Source organism: Phyllostomus discolor, chromosome X (assembly GCF_004126475.2).
Source record: "Phyllostomus discolor isolate MPI-MPIP mPhyDis1 chromosome X, mPhyDis1.pri.v3, whole genome shotgun sequence".
Classification (NCBI taxonomy): domain Eukaryota; kingdom Metazoa; phylum Chordata; class Mammalia; order Chiroptera; family Phyllostomidae; genus Phyllostomus; species Phyllostomus discolor.
The window spans coordinates 20,843,674-20,864,889 of record NC_050198.1 but is presented as its reverse complement, the minus strand read 5'-3'; the positions used below and the strand labels follow the sequence as shown (position 1 = coordinate 20,864,889).

Below are 21,216 nucleotides of genomic sequence, written 5' to 3'. Positions count from 1 at the left end.
ATTTAGAAGGTGATTGCATGCTGCTTTTGTGCTCATTTCCCCCCTCATATATTTTCTTAGGCACACAATTTGAAATGACATGGTGGTTTTGTCTAACTCCTTCTTTTTCCCTTTTTATTCGATAGAGGTGTACTCTTGGTTTTTGAATACCAAGTTGGTCCAGTAGGACAAACTGGAATCAAAGGAATAGCATTTGAGTAGACATGTATTAACCTTTCCCAGGAATGGGAAACCAGAGCATAGCAGCACCTTCCTGCAGTCCTGTCAACCTCCAGATATGTGGAATTTCTTCTGACTTAAACCTTGGTCTGGGCAAGTTAAAAGGCATTTAAAATATCCATTTCAAAAGCGTATTACGAGGATGACATTAAATAATATGTAGCCCTAGGAATGCCTCTAATGAGCTGTGACATCATCACCATCATCATCACTACCATCATCAGGAAGATGAATACAAGAATGTGGCCTTTATCAAGGTAAAGGCAGGATAGACAAGGAAACCACAAATGAATCTGCATACCACAATTCTGGGAATATGAGGGACATTCAATCCATATTTCCTGATGAGTTGCAGACAAACAGAACAAAACAAAAAGCAGCCATTTTGCTTGCTAATTCAAGTAGCACCTCATCCCAGAGGGCGGGCATTTCGCTTCCTCTTCACATCTCTCACAGAACATCTCAACTAATACAACCAACCAGAGAAGGATGAGTATTTGCAAGAGAATTGAACAATGAAGGGTGTAAGGTGAGTGAGTAACACAAGTAAATTCACAGGAAAATACTTTGGTGGTTTCTCAAAAAGTTAAGCATAGTATTACCACATGACCCAGCTCATCCACTACTCTGTATATACCCAAGAGAATTGAAAACATATCAGCTCAGAGGCATGGAGTTTCTTTGGGGGTGATGAAATGAGATAGCGGTGATGGCGGCACCACATACTGAATATATAGGGTCCGGCACAAATAACACCCCTTTTGTAAACTCTTTTTTTTTAATTTTTAAAAAGATTTTATTAATTTTATTTTTAGAGAGGGAAGGGAGGGAGAAAGACAGAGAGAGAGAGAGAAACATCAACGTGTGGTTACTGGGGGTCATGGCCTGCAACTCAGGCATGTACCCTGGCTGGGAATCGAACCTGTGACACTTTGGTTCGCAGCCCTCACTCAATCCACTGAGCTACCCCAGCCAGGGCTTATATGCAAAGAACACCCCTTTTTTATTACAAAATCTTTTTTTACGAAATTGTAAGCATGTCATTTTGTGACATCACAATATCATACTTAAGCACACCATATGACATTTTAGATGAAATGTTCAAATTAGAACTATAACAGCTGTAACACTCATGAGCTGTAACGAGCTGTAACACTCATATTATTACTTTACCAACCACACTCAAGCAGGTGTTACTTCTGCTGGACCCTGTATGAAAAACCACCGAACTGTACACTTTAAAATGACAAATTGTATGTTAAGTGAATTATATTTTGATTTTAAAACAAGAAATGAATTCACTGACTGCTCCAAAGATTACCCATATTTCAGATTAGGTGATATAATTTGGGAGAATGGTTTTATGTTGTCCATGGGAAAAAAAAAAAGCAGATGTAACAACAGCACCAAAGACAAGTTAGACACAAACTAGGGACAGTTAAAAAGAAAAAAAAAACAACATTCTGAAAAATATGCCAGACCAGTACTCTTTAAAACTGTTAAAGTCATAAAAAATTTAGCAAGACAGTCATATATCTGAGAAAACAAAATGAAATATAGAATCCTGGCTTGGACTATGGGGAGGTAAAAGGACATTAGTAAAACACTGCTGAAATCCAAATAGAATGTGTTCTTTAGTTAATAATATTATACTACTGTTAATTTCTTAGTTTTGAAAAATATTCTATGGTTATATAAGTTGTTAACATTCTGAAAAGGTCCATGAAAAGTACCTCTCAGCACCGTCTTTGTAATGCTTTGACAAATCTGGGAGCTATAGGGATGACTTGTGTGTAGACTCACCTTTTCATATTATTAAAATAAAACCTTTAACCAGTTTATTTTTAATTAACTTTAATCTTCAAAAATTTGAAGAGTATAGCCCTTGCTGCTGTGGCTCAATGGATTGAGTGCTGGCCTGCAAACTGAAAGATCACCCATTGGATTCCCAGTCAGGGCACATGCCTGGGTTGCTGGCCAGGTCCCAGTAGGGGGTGCACAAGAGGCAACCACACATTGATGTTTCTCTCCCTCTCTGTCTCCCTCTCTTCCCCTCTCTAAAAATAAATAAATAATCTTTAAAAAAATCAAAGAATATAGAATGCCCCATGCAATTGTAACCACAATGAAATAATGCGCTTCATTTCTTTCTAAACAATGACTGTTTTTAAAATATTTAACATTAAACAATGAGTCAATTTTACTCTGGATGTCTCTTAAGTACTTAAACAAACATTTAGCTGTAATATGTGTCTGCTATATAACAAAGTTCATTTGTACCTTATAAAGAAAACAACATCTTTTAAAACAGAATGTGGGCATGAAACTGTACTAGCTAAATGAGAGACTCATTTTTCTCATTTTGCAATTAAGGAAATGGTATGAAATCTCTAAAATACTATCCACTTTCCATATCCTATCCTAAGAATACAACCAGTACAGTCAGCTATAGAGAAACATTGTTTAGTTTGTTTAGTATGTATTGTATCAGTTTTCTTGATAATTTTATCAAAATAATATTGTGCATAGGTTACACAAATAGCTCAAAGATGCTTATAAAAAATAGGTGACCTATTCAACCCCTCCTCCTCAATAGTTTTGCATCCCAGAAGCAACCAATTATAGCCAATTCTGATTTTGGTTTTCTCTAGCAGTTATACCTTATTCTAAATGTGATACGGATATGGCTTACTTTAGGTTTTTTAATGGCTGCTATAACAATTTACCACACAGTGATTTGAAATAACACAAATTAATGATATTACAGTGTTGTAGTTTAGACATTCAACACAGATATCACTAGATTAAGATCAAGGTGTTAGAAAAAAACTATGACACTTTCTGGAGGCGCTAGGAAAGCATCTCTTTCCTTGTCATTCCAGTTTCTAGACATCAGACACATTCTTTGGCTGGTGGCCTCCTTCCACTATCTTCAAATCCAGCAACATCTCATTTCTCTGTCCTTCTATCATCACATTTCCTGCTGTTAACAGCCTGAAAACCTTCTGTGTTTTGAACCACTCATGTAAAAAGATCGGGTCCACCTAGATATTCTAGGATAACCTACCTTGCTCAGGGTCCTTAGTCTTAATCACATTACACATCAGTAAAGTATCTTTTGTAAAATAAAGTAGTGTATCCACAAGTTCTGAGGATTAAGAATTAAGCAAATTTGAAGGACATAATTTTGATTACCACATGGCTATTTCATGATTTATCAGATTCAGATATCATGTCTTGATCGCCTACTAGTATAGATGAGGGTTTAGCTCATTTGTACTCCTCTACTCCAATTTTCACCTCCCAAGTTTAGATATTTGTATTATTTTAATTATTCCATTAGCCACCTGGCAACTTTAAACAGTGTATTTATAACTTAAGTTCTTTTACTGTCAACTTTAGAAAATTCCCTTTCATTGCCCTCCATGTAAGATGGGTTTCACTCCTGTTCCTTCTACTATTCCCAACCCTTCTGTCAACTTAACTTTCACATCTACATTGTATGTATCATACTTGTCATTTTAAATATAAAATGTTATATATGATCATATTTTAATTCTGCTACATAAAAATCTTGACTTCTCTGACTTATATATTTTATTCTGACTGTATATATCAGTCATGCCAAATCCAAGTAGTGCACTAGAGTCACAGTTCCTTCTCTGTGGGACCAATGTAAGTCCTTTGCCAATCAAAAGACAAGATTCTCATTGTCTAGAGCAGGGGTGTCAAATTCATTTTCACCAGGGGCCACATCAGCCTTGCAGTTGCCTTCAAAGGGCCAAATGTAACTTTAGGACTGTATACATGTAACCACTTCTTAACAGTTAACTGAGAGCTCAGTGCTGCCACCGGGTAGACACAAGGTGCCAGCCAGATAAAACAAGGTGGAGGGACAGATTTGGCCCTCGGGCCTTGTGTTTGCCACCTGTGGTCTAGATTGTCTTTTATCACACCAAGTGAATAAAAGTACAATTACATAAAATGATATAAAATGATCTTGCATTTATGCAGGGATTGTTTTGCTCTGGAATTCAAGCCAGTTCAGTTCACTTATTCTTCCTTCCTAGCCCTGCATACGTGGTCTCTGGCATCCTTGGAGTTACATTACAGTTAGAAGTTTTACTGGCATTTTATGCTTGAAAAAGTCACATTTTAATTTTAGAAGAGATCTTTTATTGTTCTCTAACTATGATTGCATATACCCTCAGCTATTATTTTATGGATGCAATATTAAATGTTTTCTCCAGATAATTTTTGTTCAAGCTATAAAGGTTCAAAATTTATTGTATAAAAAGCAATATATAACACAAAAAAGGAAAACTACAAATACAAATTTCTACAATGTATATACAAGCTTCCTTCATATACATTCTCTAATTTTTCTAGATAGACTCATAATTAGAAGAGAGGCAAAATATCTATTAAGAAAAACAGACTAGATTATCAGAAAAGTCACTTTATTATATATCTGGACTTTTTCACTTGTTATCATTGCCTCACATCCCATTTGCTTATCTATATGGAACATATTTCACATTAATTTTAATCACAGTTTCCATTTGTACAAGGAGAGAGGCATAATTTAATTTTATTCCACATATTTTGGACAGTCCTATTAAATATATACATATATAAAATAAATGACTTTATATGTGTTGGCATACTTGAACAATTAGTTCTGAGAAATATGAGTTTTATATATATAACATACAAGGTAGAATAAAAGTAGGTTTATAGTTGTGAGTTTGCAAAAGACAGAATTTATTCTTGTATTATCATTTATTCATTATTATACTGAATTCATTCAAACAACTATAAACCTACTTTTGCCCCACACTGTACATACATACTTCTGAGAAATATGAAATATATATGTATGTAAATTATATATATCTGTATATGCAAGTTCTCTAAAAATAAAAGACTTCTTATAACATATGTTTCACAGTAACTCAATAAACTAAAAACCATAATCAGAAAAACAGTTGTAAACTGTACCAATTCTCCATACATACCTGAGTTTTTCTGACATTTTCCATGGTATTCACAGTACTTGGCACGATATTAAATGTAAATTCATTCTTGGATAATTTCACTGGTGCTTGCAATACTATGGGAAAAGTAAATAAACTGATAAACTATAAATAGATATAAGCTCATAGGTAATTCTTAATAGAGTTTTCAGCATAAAACAATAAAATATATAATTATTTTCTATTTTTATATTCCCAGCAAAACCAAAACTTAAATTTTAAACATTTTTAGAATATCTTGGTTTATCACATCTACAAAAATCCCAATTTTGTATTTTTAATGGTAATTAATTACAAGTAAAATGTAAAAACTACCCTTGAGACAAAAAAAAAATAAAAATATGAGAAATATTGAACTAAGAAAAAAGTAAACAAAAAGATAAAATGATCTCCATACTGGGGTTTGACCAATGCAGTACAGAAATGAGAAGAAACATAAAAAGAATTATGGAAATAAAGGAAATACATAGATTGCATATCATAACATTCATACGTAAGAAAATAGCTATTCTATTTAAAGTTTGAAATTGTTGGAATCTTTCAAAATACAATAGAGAAGATATTATTACCTGCTGAAAAAATGTTATCTTTAAAAAATTATTAAATTTATTGGGGTGACAATGGTTAATAAAATTATATGGGTTTCAAGTGTACAATTCTATTAAACCTCATCTGTATATTGTATTGTGTGTCCACCACCCAAAGTCCAAACTTCCTCTGTCACCATATATTTGACCCCCTCTACCCTCACTACCCCCTGAAGTGTAAATGTCTGGTTTGTGCACACCACTAGAATGATTCCCATTACATACCAACAGCTTGAACATAACATGGTTGAATAAGTGGTACTGTATTTGGAGGTATAGGAGCATTTAACACATGATATTCAGTGTATAGTTCTGAAGATTCATAGAAATTAATTCGAACTTGAAAGCAAAATTCATATACTCTCACCTGACAGACAAAAATAAATCATATCTGTGACTTTTTTGCTATAAAAATTGTGACAATAATTTTATTGTATATATGTAAAATGTACAACTTGATTATTTGATATACATATATATAATGAAATAACACCGTAATCAAGCTAATTGACATATCCATTACCTTACATAGTCACTTTTTTCTTATTTCTTGTGATGAGAATACTTAGGACCTACCGTCTTAGCAAATTTCAAGTATAAAGCATAGTATTGTTATTGCAACTACCATACTACCCAGCAATCTTACTTCAGGGTATTCATCCTAAGGAAATGAAATTAAAATCTCAACAAGACACCTGCATTATATTTATTACAGCATTGTTCATAATAGTCAAGATATGAAAATAATGTAACTGTCCATGAAAGGACATGCAATGGATTATTTTTAAGCTTTAAAAATAGAAAAATACCCTGCCATTTTCAACAACAAGGATAGACCTGAAGAACATTATACCAAGTGGAATAAGTCAGACAGAGAAAGACAAATACCATATGACCTCACTTATATGTGGAATCTAATATAGTCAAACTCACGGAAGATGAGAGCAAAATGGTGGATATCAGGGACTGCGGGCAGGGAGAAATGGGGAAATTCTGGTCAAGGGGTACAAACTTTCAGTTATTCTAGATGAGTAAGTTCTGGAAAGTTAATGAAATACTATGAATTTAGCAACAAAGCAGTTTTCTTAAAAAGACAGTTTCAGCCCTGATCAGTGTGGCTCAGTTAGTTGGGCATCATCCCACAAAGCAAAGGTTGCAGGTTTGATTCCCACTCAGGGCACATGCCTGGATTGCAGCTTTGGTCCCCAGGCAGGGCACATACAGAAGCAATGGATCAATATTTCTCACATCAATGTTTCTCTCCCACTCTTTCTGCCTCCCTTCCCCACTCTCTAAAAATAAATAAATAAAATCTTTAAAAAAGAGTTTCAAAAAGAAAATTATTTTGTAATATTACATTTTTCAAAATAAGACTTGGTTTATTTTTCATGATGCCAAAACTAAATCTTAAAAATAAATAAATTTTAGAAATTACTATTAATTTAAAATGGACCAAAGACATAAATACAAAATCGAGAGATATAAACTTTGTAATAAGAAAATGTAGAGAAAAAATCTTTGTTATCCCTATTTAATATCAAAGATTTCTTAAATCCAATACAAAAAATCATCTATAAAACAATTATTAAATTGTAATTTGGTAAAATAAAGAACATCTGTTTTCTTAAAGATGTTAAGAAAATAAAATTATAAGTCATACACACATTTCTGACAAAAAATCATATTTGTACCCAAAATAGCTAAAGAACACACAAGATCAATGAAAAACAAAGTATCTAATGAAAAACTAGGTAAAAGACTTAAAAAGATAATTCATAACAGAATATACACATATATTACTGCAGGAAAAGATGTTTAACAGTATCAGGCATTAGGGAAATGCAAATTGAAATCAAAGGAGATAACGCTTCACACTTAACACAATGGCTTAAACAAACATGACACATTGCCGGACATTTGGTCTGTCCAAAACATACATGGAGACATTTTGCTCACAATAAAAGGTCCTTGAAATTTGGTCTTATCCAATACATCCATGCTTAGATAAAGTCCCTGGGTTCAAATAGCCCATAACATTTGTTTGTATTTTTGGTTTACAGAATTAATACATAAAAATACTATCATGTTTTATTGGTTCAATAATTGAGTGGTGGCCCTGGCTGGTGTGCCTCAGTGGACTGAGCACAGGCTGTGAACCAAAGGGTCAATGGTTCAATTTCCAGTCAGGGCACATGCCTGGGTTGCTGGCCAGGTCCCCAGTAGGGGGTATGTGAGAGGCGACCACATATTGATGTTTCTTTCCCTCTCTTTCTCCCTCCCTTCCCATCTCTAAAAATAAATAAATAAAATCTTTAAAAAAAGAATATAAGGCATTAAAAAATAATTGTGTTGTACATGTACTGCCAACAATAAATGTTCTTGCCTTGGTAGCCTAGGTGGTCATGCCACATGGGGTTTGGTAAATGAGTCAAGGTTCAAATCTTAAACAGGATTTGTACAAACTATGGGCCAAATGTCTGCTAATTATATGGTATTACCAAGTATTGATAAAGATATGAGCACCTAATACGTTTATGCATTGATGATGGAATGCAAAATTTTATGGTCACTTAAGAAAACAGTTTTTGAGTTTCTTAGAAAAATAAATATGTACTTAACATGAGGCCTAGAACTCCCAATCCTAGGTATTCACCAAAAAGAAATGAAAATTTATTTATACAAAAGCCTGCATGCAAATGTTTATTGTCACCTTATTAATAGTTCCCAAAACATGGAAACAAACCTAATTCCTTCCAAATAGTAAATGGATAACAAATTTTGGTAAATTAATACAAGAATATTGTTTTAACAATAAAATGGAATGAACTAATGTTACACATAATACTATGGATGAATTTCAAATGAGTTATTCTATGTTAGAGACACCACACTAAAAAGACAACATACCTTATTATTTCATTTATATAAGTGAAAAGGCAAAATTATACAAACAACGTGAGGTCAGTGTCTGCCACGAACTGGAGATGGGGGAGAAGTTGGCTTATAAAGAGGCACGAGAAAAATTTAGGGAAGGTGATCAAACTGCTCTCCATATTGAATTTCATATTTGCTATAAAACTGTGTAATTTGCCAATGCTCATATAATGCAGAGAATTTTATAGCATCACAATTTCAAAAGTAAATGAAATGAAGTTAAAGCTATTCTTTAGCTTTATACATCTGGATTCAAAATCTAAATCACACCAATAATATACACAGCCAGTCAGAATGAGTCATAGAACAAATGGAGTTTCATAACATCTTGACAATTATATAGTGCTAGCCCTCACTTTTAAATGAAGACTCTCTAATCCAGCCTTGATAAAAACATGACAAGTCTGCATCAAGGAGAAGAAACAGAGCTAGTTTTGATGTCTAGGGTCCATAGCAAAATGAAGGGAGAGAGTAACATCAGCCAGATGGTGGATATCCAGTTCCAAATGCATATCTCTCCACACAAACATTAAAAGCAAGCAAAAGCTGTGAGGTCCAACTTTGTTAGAACTCTGGAAAATAGTCAAAGGTTTAGAGGGACCAAGTGAACACTGAATCAATAAGAAAACAACTTAAAAATAGTAAAAACAAAACCAAAAAAATTAGTCAGAAAGCGATTTCAGAAGTAGCTTTCTGAGGTAGTGTGTGGCTTAGTTTGGTCTTTGTCAGCTTCCACCATGGTGTACTTGTGGCTGGGGCTAAGAAGTGCAGAAAATGATTGTGCAGTCCATCAACCTCATCTTCAGATACTTGCTTGCAAAATGGATCTCAGATTCAGGTGTGGCTTTATGAGCAAGTGAATATGTGGACAGAGGGCTGTATATTTGGCCCCAGCCCTCTGGGGTTTTGGCAAGTATATTAACCTTGTATTTGCTGATGCAGAAGAGATTTTTTTCTAAAACAAAATCAAGAAAACAACTGGGTGCAATCATGCTAAAAGGAGATAATATTACTCTTCTCTGAAGTGTCTCGAACTAGAAATGACTCATGAAGTGAAAAATAGTTGAGAAGGCAGGGCAGTTTGTGTTTTCTAGGTGTCCTTTGATTAAAATATAGCTCCTAAACATTTACTCATATGGCTTTGATTATCCTTATGTTATTACCAGATGAAAATAAATCCTGCGGGATTTTTTTTTTACTTTACTTTAAATAAAACTATATTTTTCTTAAAGAATATTATCTTATTCTTTAAGTTTTTTATATCATATGGACTCCTGTTTTAAAGTCAAGTACTATATAAAAGTATGTTTCCCAAACCATTATCCTCATCTGACAGGAGATGAGTTCCCTATGGAAGAAGCTGAGGGAGAGGAAGGAGGTCAATGAAAACAAAGAAACTGAGAGTCCAGGGTTATGGAAGGACTCCCATATGGATACTGAAATCACTCCAAAAATGAGAGGAGTCGGGTGAAGGATACACAATGAGCCTGGCTGGCAGCAATGTCCAGAGATTTACTCTGAAGCAGGCGAAGTGGTAAACTCACACATGCTACAAAGTTCAAAGAAACAGCCATGTTTAACAGATAAAGACCAACTAGAAAAACCAGTTCAGGGAGCCAAGCTTCCAGAAAGGATAATGTCTATAGCCACACCCACATCCACAGGAAAAGATATATAAGAAGGTTATATAGAGATAGCCATGTTCATTATATGAAGAAACCATGAAGGGAAAAGAAGACCTAAAAGCACAAGGATTTATGTAAGTATAGGGAGCCTAGAAGGCAGAGAGGAAAGGAAAGGAAGCCAGGTGTGAGGGAGCTCAGAATCACTAGGGAAGACAACCTAGTCACAGAGGGCTCCACTTTGGGGATGAATGAGATAAAGAGTAAACACTATAGAACAACTCCTGACAGTCAGTGAGTGTTGAATCTTGACTGTCACTGGGTGCAGTGCTGGGCTCCAAAGTCAGGGATGATAGGAGTGGAAGACTGAAGCGATGGGAGAGGTTTAACGCAGAACATGACTGTGGGTGTCACTTAAGAACATCTGCTGTTGTTGATTCTGATGATGTTGGTAATGATAATTCAATGCACTGATCTCAGCTCCTGACTGTCTCTATTATTTTAAGTATGAGGTCATTTCTCTCCAGAAACATATATATTTTCTAAAATACTGTGTGATGAATTCACAGAACTCAGGGTCAGCCCCTGCCTTCTCTAACTGCCTATTGTGTGTACGTGGGAAGTCATACTGCCTTTGCCTTCTTCTTAACTCACATCTTCACAGACGGGTCACCTAAAATATGTTTTTACCTAAGGTGGCCCTGTAATTACTCAGAATGCAAAATCGAGAGGTTCCATGATTTCTTCACCCATATAAGTCTTATCCCCTCAACCACATTGTAAAATATAAAACATCTTTTACACAGCAACTCAGTGGCATGTTGGAAAAAAGATGAGTTCTATCACTATGAAACTACTGAGGTATCTAATGAAGAGGGAAAAGTTGGAAAGTTTTGCAATGCATGCCGTTCTTAGTGCCTTTGTAGATGTTGTCTATCAAACACAAGAATGTCTCAAGTAGAGAATCATATTCTGATGAAGAAAAGATTTCAGTCCTCTGGCCAATGTGTCGGCAAACAAAAATGCTTAGGACTAAAAAAGGGGCAGGAGGCATTCAAATGTCCTCTATTTTAATCCTTGAAGCATCTTTCCTAGCATGCTGTAAGTATGACTGTAAATCCAGAATAACCACTGTGAAATGTTTACCCAAAAATTGAATATCCTTAAAGAACAGAAAAAGGTTGGTGGAAAAAGAAAAAAGTGAACAGATCTCCCACATTTTGAAACGCTTCAGAGAAAATATAGAGCAGCAGAGATGAGAGCCGCAGAAACCTGGAGAGCCACTCAGCCATGCAGGTTAACCACTCTGTGCCACAGGGCAGAACCTAGGCCACTGTAGCAGGAAAAGTAAGGGTAAAATAGGGAAAAATATAATATACCAGCACTTTCAAATACGACTTCATACAGTGATGGAAATGTTCTGCATGTTCAGTATAGCCACATGTGGATACTGAGAACTTGAAATGTGGCAATTTTGACTGAGGAAATAAAATTTTCTTGTTATGAAATTTTGAATAATTAAAGACTTGACTTCAATATCCACTAGTGACTATCATATAGGGAAACATAACACTAAATGCTGGCCCAGAAGACACCGAGTGGCCCACAGGAAAGGGGGGGCCTCAGTGACTGAGTGTAAACGAACCACACCAGCGGATACCAAATGCAACTACAACTGCCCACCAGCACTTCTGACTGTTACAGCCAAACCTGGTGTACCATAGGCAAGATGGGTTACAACTGGAAATACATTCAGCCCCTATTGTTTATTTCACATTTTCCAGCTACATAGGTCAACTAGGAGAGGGCCCACTGGCTACTTACATTTACACACGTAGACATACACAAACTCAGACAACTTACTGCTAGCTGTAAATATAGTGATGTGCATTTGAAATGGCTGCAAACCACATAATCATCCTGCCTCTTGGCACATATCTCACAGAGCGTGCTGTCTCCTCAGGGTTTTTTATGTTCTCATTGTGGGACTGAATTACACTTCGATACACTAAGTCAGTCTCCCTTTAAAATGCCCAGTAAATATAGAACGATTCAAAATCTTAAGCAAGGCATAGCACTTCAGAGAACTGGAAGTAGATATTACATATTTTAATTTTATAATCAATGTTTAGAATCCACAATCTAAACATTAAGAAATAGATTTACATGTTTTTACTTGTTGACAGCATTAAACAGTAAGTTGGACTCAAAAAATGAAAATATTACCAAATTGGGTGTGTGTTTTTCCAAAAAGTCCTGTAGCAATTAAATTGGGTTTTATATTTTTTCTAATTTTTGGTTACTCTTGTTAAAAGATAACCTTAAAAACATTATATAGCACCATTGTGTGATAATATAAAATACAGATTTATTAAGAAAAGATATAACTTGCTCTTGAGTTTTAAAAACCTACATATTTAAATTGTAGTAGACCATTCTGCACAGTGTGGGCCCAGCTCCCACTCGGAGATGCACAGGACCCACGCCCATGGATAGGTTTTCCCATGGGGAATCAGGCCTGCAATGTACCTAGGCCGCTATGAGTCTTGCTTTTTGCTAAAACTCTCTCACCCTGAATTGAGGACATTTACTTCAAAGCAACTTCCTAAAAACCATGCTAAACCTTCCAAGGATGAGTGTAACTGATTCAACTACTTTTGCCTTTTCATTTGCAAATATCCCTCTTCTGTGATCTGATTAGCAACTTTGGCTCCTCTGTTTTCTATAAAAGGTAACCACCTAAAGCAAGCCTGTGCATAGTTAATGAGGACCTTTTTGAAATGTGCCCAGTATAAGACAATAAAAGCTCATTGGAGCAAGGGCTGAGGCTTTTGCTCCCCTTAAGAGAAAAGCCATGCTGTCCTTTTTCCTCCACTGGACTCGGTAGTCCATGTGAATGTCTCATTTCATCCATAATGATGCAGACACTGTGGGCTGGTGTCTGCATCATAAAATTACTGGACAAACTTATTAGTTTGTTTTCCTTATTGAAAAAAGGTGTGTGTGCGTGTCTGCATAACTCTGCACAGGCAAGATGTAGATACTAGGTGAGAGGACGTGCCTTAAAGCTTCTAAACACTACCTTGTCACAGAAGGTTCATTTTTTTTTAGTTTTGAGTTTTTGTTTTTTTTATCAAAATTATAAGAGTACATATATGAAAAATAAAAGTAATCCTACAAAGCATATTTTGAAAATCAGCATTCCCTTCCATCATTGTATAATCACATATATACATAAACATACATTCACCCAGAAATACACAAATCCAGATGAAATCATTCTTACCTCAATTAGTTATTTTATATTTACCTCAACATAACTAAATAACCTATATAGAGTATAATAAAACAAGCCTCAATAAATTTAAATTTAGTTAAATCATACAAATTTATTCTCCAATCACAAATAAATTACATTAGAGATCAATAACAGAAGGAAATTTGGCAAATTAACCAATGGGCAGAAATTAAACAACACACCCTAAATAACTAATGGGTCAAAAAATTACATAAGAAATTATAATACATTATGATGAATGAAAATGAAAATATAACATAGCAAAACTTTGCGGATGTGGCTAAAGCAATGCTTAATGAGAAATGTTCAGCTGTAAACCTACATAAAAAATAAGAAATATATCAAATCAACCTTCTACCTTAAAAAAAAAGAAAAAATAACAGTAAACAGTAAGCAGAAGGAAAGAAATAATCAAGTGTGAACTAATGAAATAAAGAATCAAAAACAGTATAGAAAATCAACAATACCAAAAGTTGAATCTTACAAATATCAACAAAGTTGACAAACTTTTAGATAGGCTGACCAAGATGAAGAGAATTGACTGAATTTAATAAAATAAGAAATGGAAGAAAAGACATTATTACCTATATTACAGAAATAAAAATAATAATGCCATAAATAATATGTGACAAAAATTAGACGATTCAAATAAAACTTCTCAATAAGAAATAGAAATTTTGACCATCCTCATCTATGAAGTGGGCGATGGTGGTCAAAAAAGGTATAAACTTCCAGTTATAAGAGAAATAAGTCCTGGCGATGTAATGTACAGCATGGCGAGCATACTTAATGAGACTGTATTATTTACTTTGAAGTTGATAAAAGAGTAAATCTTAAAAGTCCTCATCACAAGAAAATTATTTGTAACTATGTGTAGTATAAGATGTTAGCCAAACCTATGGTGGTCATTTTGCAATATGTACATATATCTAAACATTGTTTTACAACTCAAACTAATGTAGTATTATTTGCTGATTCTATCTCAATTAAGAAGAGCGAGAGAAACAGGTAAACTGGCCTGGAAGTACAAGAGAAAACTGTTGAGATATACGTGGGGGGAGAGGAGCAAGGAGAGAATAGGGGAGAATTATTGGCCTTAGTTATCTCAAGTGAAGGCAGAAAACTGATTCCAGCAAAATAGAAAGCTACCAGGAGAGAACACACAAACACTAAAGCAGGGCTGCCAAACTCATTTTCCCCGGGGGGGGGGGGGGCACATCAGCCTCACAGTTGCCTTCAAAGGGTGGAAATAGTTTTAGGACTGCATAAATGTAACTTAACTGCTCCTTAACTGTGAAGAAATTGAAAGTACATTTGGCCCTTTGAAGGTAACCACCAGGCTGATGTGGCCCCCAGTGAAAATGAGTTTGACACCCTTGTGTCAAAGGAACACTGGGCCACTTCAGAATGAGCAATAGGAAATTAAACCAACACTCAATGGGCTCCATCCAAAGTGGGGCATAAGAGAGAAGAAACTCATGTGAAATCTATATGAAATCTAACAAGCAATACTGACAAAGAATTGAGGAATGAGAAACAAAGGAAACCCTCCTTTTTGTGCCAGATGCTATATATTTTTATGAAGAGAAATAGATGCCAAAAGTTTTTAAAATGTTTGCCCATGATTTGACCTGACACTGGAAAGCTATTTATGTTTAAGAATTGGGACAGTAGATACTTTCTATCAGGTAGTGTAATCATGCCACCTCCAATGACATGATTTAATCTTTTGAGGTGTTTTGTACAGATTATTATCTGTTTCACACAAGACAATGTTTTCCAATAGTTTACAAATCTCTGAAAAAATGTCATATTTTTCTTTCTCTCCATTGTTCTATGGAATTTTATTTTATTTGTTTCTACAGATACCCTGGTAAATGTAATTAAAGGCTTAAGAATCTACAAATTATTCCCCAAATAAACTTAATCCCAGAAGAAACAAATCATGACTGCAAATTTCTTTCTGTGCATATGGAAAATGGAACAAAGGTTATAAAAATATGGTAATTGACATTTTGATGATTGCAAATTTATGAAATTGAAAATACTGAACACTAATGACTAGGAGGAAAGTAAAAAAAACCTAAAGAATATGTATGAAAATCCCGGGTCCAGAGGCTGAAAAAATATATATTATTCTTCATTATATTTAGATTCCTAACATGGTATTATGAAGGCCCAGTGAGGACCTAACACTGTATTGATCAAGCTCTGTAGCTCATCAGCAGCTAGCCTTGAGAAGGCACCTAGCCTCCATGTGCATCAGTTTTTATGACGGGAAATGGAAACACCTATAGTCTCAATGCTTGTCATAGTGGACTCATGTGAAAATAAAGTGATTTGGATATGAGGGCACTTTACAGACTCTAAGTCCTATATAATGATAAATAAAGGGATTGTTATTTAAAAAGAAATAGAGAAAAATAGATCTATAACAACCAAATAGACTGAATTAGTAACTTAAATAATATGACACAAAAAATGACTGTGATGTTGAAATATATCATTAACTGAAAGGAGAATTAATATAGTCCTCCACAAATTATTTCAAAAATAAGAAAGAAAAAAACACTTCTGAACTCATTCTAAGAAGCCACTATTACCCTGATATCAAAACCAAAGGTAGTTTAAAGAAACAAAAGTATAGAGCAGTTTTCCTTATGAATATAGATGCAAAATCCTTCAACAAAATACTGGAAAACTGAATCCAGAAATATACACGAAGGATTACACTCCATGACCAAATGGGATTTATCCCAGGAATGCAAGCTTGATTTAACATACACAAATCAATCCATATAAGGCAACATATTAATAGAATAAATGGCAAAATCATGCGATCATTAAAATTGATGTTTAAAAAAATGACAAAATCCGACATTCTTTCATGATCAAAATACTCAACTAGAAAAAGGGAATTTCCTCAACCTAATAAAAGAAATATACAGAAAGAAACCAACATTGTTAACATCAAATTTAAAGGTAAAAGATGGATGCTTTCCTTCTAAAATAAGGAAAAAGATAAAATATTTGCTCTTACTTCTACTCAATTATGTACTGGAGTTTCTAAAAATCATGCAGTAGAAATGAAAGAGCATTCAAATTGGTAGATGGCATGTTCTTTTATTTTTTAAAAGATTTTTATTTATTTACTTTTAGAGAGAGAGGAAGGGAGGGAGAAAGAAAGGGAGAGAAACATTGATGTGTGAGAGAAACATCAACTAGTTGCCTCTTGCGCGTCCCTAACAGGCACATGCCCAGCCCATAACTGAACCTATGACCATTCGCCTTGCAGGACAATGCCCAACCCTTTGTGTGATGGTAGCTAGGGTGGCATGTTCTTGTATACAGAAAATTGTAGGGAATCTACTAATAAATTATTAGAACTAATGAATAAGTTCAACATCTTGCACAATACTAGATCCATGTTTAAAATTGACTGTTTTTCTATACACTTGTCACGAAAAATTTGAAAATAAAATTAAGAAAACAAGTCCATTTACAATAGCATCAAAGTAATCACTTATAAGAAAATTAATAGAGAAATGGGAAATTTATATACTGAAAACTATAAAACATTGTTGAAAGGAATTAAAGAAGACCTAAATAGATGGGAAAACATCCTGTGTTCATGGATTAGAGAAGACTTAATGTTGTTGAGATGGCAGTACTCCTCGAATAGATTTATACAGATGCTTTATTATTCATATCAAATTCCCTGCTCATTTTTTGCAGTAATTGACAAAGTAACCCTCAAATTCATATGGAAATTCATGGGACACAAATTAGCCAAAAATATTATTGAAGGAGACTAAAACTGATGAACTCACATTTTCCAATTTCAAAAATTCAAAGCTATAGTAATGAAGACACTATGTTATTAGAATAAGGACATATAGATCTGTGGAATAGAATTGAAAGCCCAGAGACAAACTGTGACATTTCTGTATACTTGAGTTTAGACAAGGGTGCCAAGAGAATTTAAAGAGAACTAATCTTTTCAATAAACAGTCCTGGGAGAAAAGGACATCACTTCAAAAGAATAAAGGTGGCCACTTACCTCACACCACACACAAAAACAATTCAAAATGGATCATAGGCTAAACGTAAGAGCTAACACTGTAAAACTCTTAGAAGCAAACATAGAAATCTTCACAATTTGGGTTAGGTAATAGTTTCTTAGATATGAAACCAAAAAGCACCAGTGACAAAAGAAACATAGATATATTGGACCTTGGTCATATGTCTTTTATATTGGCAAATGATAATACCCAGAGTAAAGAAGAAAATGTGAAGGAAAGGCAGCATGTGACCACAATAAGATAAAAGCTTTCTACTATCACCCCAAGGTCAAGAATAATGCATGATATCTGATAGATGCCTAATAAATACTTTTGAATGATAATTATTGATAGAATTGTAAATTGATAAAAGTTTTGTGGTGGTAATTTAAATATATTTATATGTACCAATGACTAAAATGCATATCCCTTTTCTTCATCAATTCCAATTTTAAGCATCCAAAAGAAACAACAGAACAAGTTCTCGGAAGTGAATGTACAGGATTATTCACTGTGATTTTAATTCATTCATCGAATAGATACTGATTAACTGCTTGATGTGTTCTAAAAAATATGCTAATGCTACAAATATATTATTGAACTAAATATGTTTTTCCTCCTTTGAAAACTATGATTGGTGGTATATAGGTATTTAATGAGATTTAAAAATTTACATAAATTCAGGATTCAAATTTGTGTTTAAATTAGTGCTAGAGAGATATTTCCCAACATGAGCTTAAAATACTATATTTTTCTTCACAGAAAATCAGGAATAAGATAAGCCAAAACATTTTGACTTTGTTCTGGAAATTCTGCATAATATATTATTATAAATAGGTAAAATTGGTAATTTTCTTAAAGATTTTATTTATTTCCTTTTGGAGATGGAAAGAAAGGGAGAAAGAGAGGGAGAAAAACATCAAATGTGTGGTTGCCTCTCACACAGCCCCTACTGGGAAGCTGGCCTGGCAACCCAGGCATGTGCCCTGATGAGGAATTGAACCAGCAACCCCTTGGTTCACAGGCTGGTACTCAATGCACTGAGCCACACCAGCCAGGGCAAATATGTAATTATTAAATAGAATAGATTAAACAGTAATATTTGTAGTCTACAAGAGTGTTCCTGAAAAATCTAAAACAAATTGAAGGATAATTAAAAGTAAAGTTTAAAGTAAAATAGGCAGTCTTATACCACATCAATGTCATTTATTTTCAATATATAAGAACATAAAAATACATAAAATCTGAACTTTGCTGAAGAGCATAAAATGCTTTCATAAAATAAGAGGCATATCTTATTTCAGAGTTGGAATCTCAGTTTTATACAAAAATCACTTCTCTCCAAATTTTGTATTAGTTTAAGGTAACACAAATAAAAATATCCATAAAACTTTTAGCCATAAACTTGAAAATTGATTCCAAATTTATCAGAAAAAATAAAAAACAAAAAAAGCCAATAATATCTTTGGAAGAAAAGAACAGAGGCTACTTATACTACCAGAGAGCTAACAGAATTTTAATAGTACCAACAGGGCCAAATTATTAACAAATAAATTATTATTGTTGTAAGGTAGTTTGTTATACAAAAAGAATCAGAGAAATGCAATTCAAGATGCATCTTTCAAGTATCAGATTGGCTGAACTTTATATATGCATACATATGTAATTGATACAACCTAGTTGTACAAGGAAAGAAGACAATAAACAACATTTTTACACTGTTACTGGTGGATAATATAACTGGCATAATCTTTCTGGAAGCAACTTGATAATACATATCAATAGCCTAAAATATGTGCATTGAGTTTGACCCAAGTATTCCACTTCTACAAAGATATAATGAAAACACACAATATGAAAGCAAACTTTTGTCTGCAAGGATGTTTGTTACAGTCTCATTTATAAAAACAAAAATGCAATGATCTTCAGTGTTCAGTAAGAAGGATGAGTTAGTTAAGTAACTATACATAGTACAGTCGTCCCTCGCTTTTAAAAAAAAAAAACCCACGATACAGTGAAGCCACAATAAGTGATCTGCATTATGGTGAGGGACAACTGTATACTTCACAGGTGAGTACCCATATAGAATTTTATATGTTGTTAAAATTACATAGGTTTAAGAGTGTAGAAAGTGTTTAAGAGCATATGAAATGTTTGTAAAAGTGTGGGAAAGGTTAATAAGAGAGTGGGAAAGGTTTATAGGAGTGTGGGAAGGGTTTATAAAGCCTTAAAATATATATAAATAATAAAATAAATATAATGCTGCTACTTCACAGATTTTCACCTATCGTGCGGGTCTCTGGAACGTAACTCCCACGATAGGTGAGGGATCACTGTATAGCCGTAAAATACAATATTCATCCCTAAAAGAAGAAATTGTATTTAGAATACTTAACGACACAAAAAGCAATTCATAACATTTTAATTGATAAATGTAATTAAAAATGTAGGTTGAAATTAGTTCATAAAGTATTATTTAATTACAATTATAGCTGTAGAAATATATGTATACAAATAGAGAGGGAGTGGGAAAAACAGATACCCCAAAAGATAACCAGGGATCAATGTAAAGTATTATAATTTATTTGTTTATATGTTCTGCCTGCTTTTCTAAACTTTCTATTTAATTTTAGTTATAAACTTTAACAATCAGGAAGAGAATATCATTGATATGCAAGATTACAATACAAGTCATTACAGACAAAACTTGCAATTGGTTAGGGTATGTGAGAGTTGAGAAGGCTTTGAAAGATACTAGAATACTATAAAAATTGAAAAGAAACATCCTCTGAATCTCTTCAAATAATGTAATTATGCTTTTTGTCTAAATTAGAAAGACAAAATAGGACCTGTATTATTCAATAAATAATTGTACTACCTTAATGATATTTCATGAACTTTAAAATCCTTGCTGAAATGGTTAAAAGAAAATCTAAATAATATTTGTATTCTGATAGCTTAAATTAAGCCAAAATATTCATAATATGATTTTCTCTTTTTAGGATAATTTTTTTTAAATTTAAATGTATGTCATTTTATATACAGAAATCATGATCTTAAGTATTACTCTTTAAGATGTAAATTTTACATACTTATGGATAGACCAGTTTATATAAAGACAATAGACTGACTAAAAAAGATACGTTAAGAAATTATTTGAATGAAAAATGTCATAAGATGATTTTCAAAACAGCAAAGATGTTCTCTCTCTTCTTGAAAACTGGCTAAACAGTATCTACCCAAATATCACTGTTCATTAATGTAGATGAACAATTACTTTACACCAAATGTATGGAAATTGAATCTAGTATAGTATACATCTTAGTACACTTAATGTTGTGTAAGAGATACAAAGATTTTCATTTTCTTTAATGTCAGAAGAGTAGCCTATGCTACTTCATCATCTATGCCTGTCTAAATTCTGTAGACAGTATCATTCTGTGTGAATCACATGTACAC

General features: G+C 33.7%; 1 protein-coding gene across 1 annotated transcript in view; it reads right to left on the bottom strand.

Moving 5' to 3' along the window:
• Positions 1-21,216, bottom strand: part of CFAP47 (cilia and flagella associated protein 47) — a 342,408-nt gene that overhangs the window by 261,931 nt on the left and 59,261 nt on the right. Inside the window, exons 22-23 of the mRNA XM_028523447.1 lie at positions 6,068-6,209; positions 5,238-5,332 (exon numbers count right to left, since the gene is read on the bottom strand). Of these exons, the coding sequence (XP_028379248.1) occupies positions 5,238-5,332; positions 6,068-6,209 (237 nt within the window). The remainder of the gene's footprint in view (positions 1-5,237; positions 5,333-6,067; positions 6,210-21,216) is intronic.